At 48.3% G+C, this 6,000-nt stretch overlaps 1 protein-coding gene across 1 annotated transcript in view; it reads right to left on the bottom strand.

Moving 5' to 3' along the window:
• Positions 1-474: 474 nt before the first annotated feature.
• Positions 475-6,000, bottom strand: part of LRRC75A (leucine rich repeat containing 75A) — a gene marked incomplete at both ends in the record, with an annotated part of 44,443 nt that continues 38,917 nt past the window's right edge. The window contains one exon of the mRNA XM_079545286.1: positions 475-1,036. Within this exon, the coding sequence (XP_079401412.1) occupies positions 475-1,036 (562 nt within the window). The remainder of the gene's footprint in view (positions 1,037-6,000) is intronic.

Raw genomic sequence — 6,000 nt, 5'->3', positions numbered from 1 at the left:
CTGAAGTTGGTATGGGAGAAGGTTGCAGTTCTGTGCAGTGCTTGTGGGTGAAGTCTGTCCATCTGTTGTGCAGGGGTGACCAGCTGGGATCCTGCTGGATCTGGTCGCCTTCCTGCTCCCCTTTGTGCTTCTAAGGGCCTCATGTTCCAACACTTTGGCGATTCGTATTTGGAGAGGTTAAAAAGCACAGTGCTCTCATTTAAAGATACCCTTCTGGCTTTTCATAGAATCATTTGAGCTGGAAGGGACCCAGCAAGGTCATCTAGTCCAACTGCCCTGCGATGAACAGGGAATGAGATACAAGTATACAACACCATCCCATTTCTGCATGATGGGAGCAGCACTGATATTCATCACAGGGGAAGAAGGCAATGTGCTCCCAGAGCATCCCACCGCCTGCATCCACCCATGCCAGGACCTCTGATGAGGAGATCTTGGGTTTGTCACCCAAATGTACCCAACGTGGAGCCGATGTCACGTCTGCGGTGTCTCGGCGCCTTGCTCCTCCACTGTCCTGCTCTCTGCTTTGCCCAATGGGGTTTCATTGCAACTTTCACTCCGCAGGTCCTCCTGACTCTCAGCCAGGCCATCCTGGTTCTCCAAATCGCTGACCTGCCCTTCGCCAAACTCCAAAATGGTGGGCAGGTTGCCTTGCTTCGGGCATCTCCTTTTCAGGCTGACCAAGAAGGGTTGAGGCAAGGAAAAGATGTCCACGTTGTTCCCGAGGTCGATCCAGGTGACGCTGGGAAACTTCTTGGGGTCTTTCAGGGTTTCGGTGAGGTCCCGCAGGATGGCTTTGGTGAGCCGGTTGCCATTGAGGGACAACGTGGTGAGGTGAGGAAGGCCACACAGTGCAGGCAGCAGCTGCAGCAGCATCTCATCTGTCAGCTCGGTGAAGCACAGCTCCACCGTGTCGATGTGCTCCGAGCTGTGCTGCAGGTACGACGTGACGCGCTCCAGGTCCTTCAGTGTCAGCGGGATGCCCGACAAGTCCACCGTGTTGTCTTGGGGCTTCCCCATCAGCACAGCTTTCAGACTGCATGGGAAGGAAACGAAAGAGGTGTGAATGTGGGGGGTATTGTCTTGAGTGTGATTATGTGGTGGGACAACCATGCACCGTCAGGTCATGGCCAGCATTGGAGAGGGTCCAGAGGAGGGCCAGGGGATGATCAGGGGGCTGGAGCACCTCCCCTATGAAGACAGGCTGAGAGAACTGGGCTTGTTCAGCTTGGAAAAAAGAAGGCTGTGGGGTGACCTCATTGCAGCCTTTCAGAACCTAAAGGGGTTTTAAGATGAGGGAGGGAAGATTTAGGTTGAATGTCAGGGGGAAGTTCTTTACTGTGAGAGTGGTGAGGAGCTGGAACAGCTGCCCAGAGAGGCTGTAGATGCCCTGTCCCTGGAGGCGTTCAAGGCCAGGTTGGATGGGGCCCTGGGCAGCCTGGGCTGGTATGAAATGTGGAGGTTGGTGGCCCTGCATGTGGTGGGGGGTTGGAGATTGATGGTCCTTGAGTTCCCTTCCAACCCTGGCCATTCTGTGATTCTGTCCTGTGTGACTCCTACAATCGGGTGACTGCATGGTGGATGAGGGAAGGGCTTCTGATGTAGTCTACCTGGGCTTTGGTAAGGTCTGTGGCACTGCCTCCCCACACTCTCTACTCGAGAAGCTGGCAGCTCAGGGCTTAGGCATGTATGCTCTGGGAGATGAGCACCATGGCCAAATCCATAGATAAATAAATGAGTGCTCCCAGTGACCCTACAGAGACTCATTAGTCTGACTTCGATGAGCTGCACTGGTCAATTTGTCTCCCAGAGTGAATCAGAGAGCACATCTACAATCACAACCTGTCAGAGAAAGTTGGCACTGAGGGTTTTTTGCTGATGAATTGTTCTGATTGAGTTAGGAGGAGGGAAGAGCCCTATGCATGCTAATAGCTCCCATCAGCCCGGTGCTGAGCCCCTGGTGCTCATCCAGTATGGTGTACAAGTAAAGGCTTTGCTCCATGCAAAGTTTTAGGGAAGGGAGAGGGAGCACAGAAAGCCATTTGTGCTCAGGGAATACCCCAGAGGAAAGAACTAAGTTTCTTTTTCATTAGTGGCTCCCTGATCCCTTTACAGGCTCACACAGAACAATGTGAGTTTTCTGCTCTAATAGAAAGGCACCTGCCTGTTGTGCTGGAAGCAAAAGGACTGAATTTCACCTAAAAGTGGCTGTGAAATGTGAAGGGCTCCTTTAGGAAATAATTTTTCTCCTTTCTTCGTGGCCCAGAAACTTTCCAGCTGCTGTGTGTGTGAGTGGAGGGACCAGGAGATACATTGCAGGCATCCAGAGAGCACAGCAATCTTCCCAGGAAACGCATGGATGGCACCAATCCAAATGGCAGCTGCACAAATTAATTTCCTGGCCTTACAACATAGGATTGTGCAGCAGACAGCCAATTCTTTTTTCATTTAGCCATCATTAAGACGAGCATTTGACTAATCCTAGGTACCTGGGGGACTGGGAAGTGACCATCCACCAGGATCTTGGACTGTCACCAGCTCCTGCAAGCTAGAAATAAGAAAAGCAAAGACTTGGTGCTGAAATAATGTTATTTATTTCCACCAGGAGGGTCTTCCCAAAGCCCTGCTGCTCTTCAAGCCAGAGCCAAGCCATCAGGCCCTGTCCTGCTCTTTCCATGACAGGGGTGAGACTGGGTGAGCTCCGAGGTCTCTTACCACCCCAACCACTCTGTGACCTCAGTGGAAGCCATGGGACATTTGCAGAATGGCAGAAAGCTGGGCTGCCTGGTGGAACCATCACCTGCATCCACCTATCATGAGGTAGGATAAGAAAGGTCTTGTCTGTCAGCAGCAGGTAAGGTTCACTCCGTAATGGGAATCTTAAGAATAGAAACTGGGAGGGAAGGGATATATCATGCATGGTCAGCTAGGACACAGAGTGATGGATGAGCCAAAAGCTGCTCAAGAGAACCCAACACAGCTGGAGCAGAGGGAATGCCATCTTCTGCATGTGGCATCAGGAGCAAGGAAACCAGAGCCAACACGTGCTAAGGTTTGTGTGTTACATATTTAATGTGCGGTTTTGCTTCTCCAGCTTGGACAAAATCCAACAGGGTTCTCCAGCTTATGTCTTAATAGCTTTAGTTGACATGAAGTGAAGCCTTAGCATGCAGTGCTGCTCCTGCCAGGTCCCACACAGTAGGATTTTGGGGTTAAAACCCAATATCCTTACATGGGTTAAGCCAGTGAAAACCATAAGCACAGCTGGCTGCAATTCTCTGCATTGCTTCAGGCATCCTGGCTGCGATCTGAGGAGCACAGCCCAACCTGATGGACGAGCCACCCTTGTGCTGGGAGCTGAGGGGGCTGTGCTTCCCCACAAACAGAAACCCCAGACTGTAATCACCCTCAGCAGGCTCTGAGGTTTGCTCATAGGCAGGCAAGACTGACTGGAAACAGGCTTTCTCCTTTAGCAAGTCTTGGATCATTAAGCATGAGAGTGTGGCTCATGGTACGACCCGTTGGGGCGAGGGCACAGTGGGGATTGGGGCTGGGGAAGAGGAAATGACTAACAGGAGCTGCTCCCACCCTCCATCATTATCTGTGCATTTCAACTGCCAGTTTGCCCCAGGGAAAATTATTCACTGAGTGGCCAGATGATTTTTATATGTTTCATGTATTTTAAAAAATTATTATTAATTTTGATGCAAGACTGCCATTAGCATGCTCCCATCTGAGCTGCTTATCCTCCAAAGGAGCATGCATCTGCTACACCCCACTATGATGCTTTTTTGGGAGAGGGGTGTGCCTCAGGCAAACAGCTCGTCCAGCCTCAGCACCAAAGAAAATGTTGGTCAATTAATTGATGCCAATCCCTCCACCTGCAGTGCTGGTCCCCTGCTGCCCTGCCTTAGGGATGTGTTTGAAATCTCTTCTGGCATTTTTTTATTTTGGGGTGGGCAACAATAGGAATCAAACAGATGAAATAATGTATTTATTGTTTGGAAAACAATAATTGCATTCATTTGCTGGCAGATGCTTCAGCTGAGAAAGCCAAAGCGCTCTCATCTTATAGCCTGGGAGCTCAAAGCTGGATATACCAGGAGCTCATATTGACTACAGCATGTAAAGTCCCTGTGAATGAGTGGTAACTCCTTAAAAGCACGGCAAAAAGAGCATGGCAAGCATGGAGCTTTGCTTTATCCAGTGCAGAGCAATGCTGCCTGCCTTGGTGTGACATTGTCCTATTGATGTATGCATGCAATCCCTGGCACAAAGCAGGAGCTCCCTAGGGATCTCTTTCCATCAAGAAGGATCCAGTGGATTCCCACTCAAATGGATTGCCATGCACTAACAGCCCGTTCATCCTGAAGACTTGCAGCCAGTAGAGAGAAATTCTCTGCAGCCCATTTTGGAGCAGCCCTGCACTGGGATTGCTAGCTGCCTTGTATCTGCCTACGTCCCCCTTGTCCCTCAGGAAACGAGCAAACCAACAACAAAAAACATGATTAATAAAAATAGCTCTGGAGGCTGTGAACTGTCTCACGGCAATGAGTGGGGTATGATGTTAACAAACAGCTGTAAAAACTTCTATCCCTGCCATAAAATTTGCCACAGAATGACCCCAAATCTCTATAGGAAGATCTCAGCATTATGTAAATCCCTGTGAGTTACAGTGGAGGATCACTTACACCCAGTTGGTTTCATCCTCTCGCTTTATGTGGATATTCCATAGGGAAAGACACAGCTTTCTTCCCAGATAGAAACTGTATATGGGGCTTTGACCCCTATGATGAGAGGGTTTGGCATAAAACCATGCCCTAGAGCCCTGATAATGCTTTGTTCCCCCATGCAAAGCAGGATGCTGGTTTCCACTAAAAAAAGCTTTCTCTGACAGCTGGTTTTTGTGCAGCACCAGATCAGCTCACAAAACGTTCCCATGGACAAGAATGTTGATGTTTAGATCAAAGAGAAACTAGAAGAAAGGGCTTCCCTTGTCATTTAAATTCATGACATTTCCCCAAAGCATGACTGAGGACACCCAACGCCAACATATCTCATAATAAAGTGTAACTGGAGAACTTAACCACTTCTTGGAGGGCAAAGGAATCAAGAAACAAGAAGAGGCAGCCCCAGAGAGTGAAGAACTGCAGTAAGAAATGGAGATGATGTCACCAGTGAGCAAATTTTCTCCAGAAATGCCAGCAAAAATTACTGAACATGAGATGACATCAGCCTTGAAAACATGCCTCATATTTTGGGCATTTACCTTTTCCAACTTTTCCTCATAATAATAAGTTGTTAAAACACCCAGAGCTACCACAGCCTTCATCAGCATTCCTCAACTCTTTGCTGTAATGGTTCAGCAGTTGGGTTTGTGCTTTGCTTATTGCCGTGGAAAGGGTTAGGGATTATGAATGGTGCAGTCTGATGTCTGGCTTTCACAGCCTTTGCAAATGAATAGCTGGGAAAGATTTCACTCCTGTCCTTAGAAAGATTTGGGGTAAAGAGGATTTTTAAATAGATAAATATAAAAATACATAACGTTAAAACTCCTTTAGAGCTTACCAATAAACACTTAAAATATTCCTAAGTCTCTACTATTAAGAAGGAAAGTACCAGTGGGGATTAATTTGTTTAGTCTCTTCTCTCTCAGTGAACTTTTTGCTGAGGTTTGCAGTTTTCACACTATAACATGCCAACATCCCTGCTGTCAGCATCCTTCCCCTGTTACTGGAATTACAGATCCATCCTCAGCTGAGCACTGTGAGATGTGGGGAGAGGTAGGGCACAACACCCAGCCTGCAGCTCTTCAGCTGTGGGCTTTGCTCCTCATTTTACCCCTGATGTGTGACATCAAAATGATTTTTCTTTTCCATTTATAAAGCATTCTGGCTGCTGAGAACCATCTGTAAGACAGACATCACAAGACAGCCCCAAATTCTATTGCAGTGGCAGCACTGAAGACTGAACACCAGGTTATTTCTCTGCTCTGGTTCT

The sequence above is a fragment of the Tetrao urogallus genome (genome assembly GCF_951394365.1).
Source record: "Tetrao urogallus genome assembly, chromosome: 20".
Taxonomy (NCBI): Eukaryota; Metazoa; Chordata; class Aves; order Galliformes; family Phasianidae; genus Tetrao; species Tetrao urogallus.
Note: the sequence above shows the minus strand (reverse complement) of the source record. Positions and strands in the feature narration are given on the sequence as shown.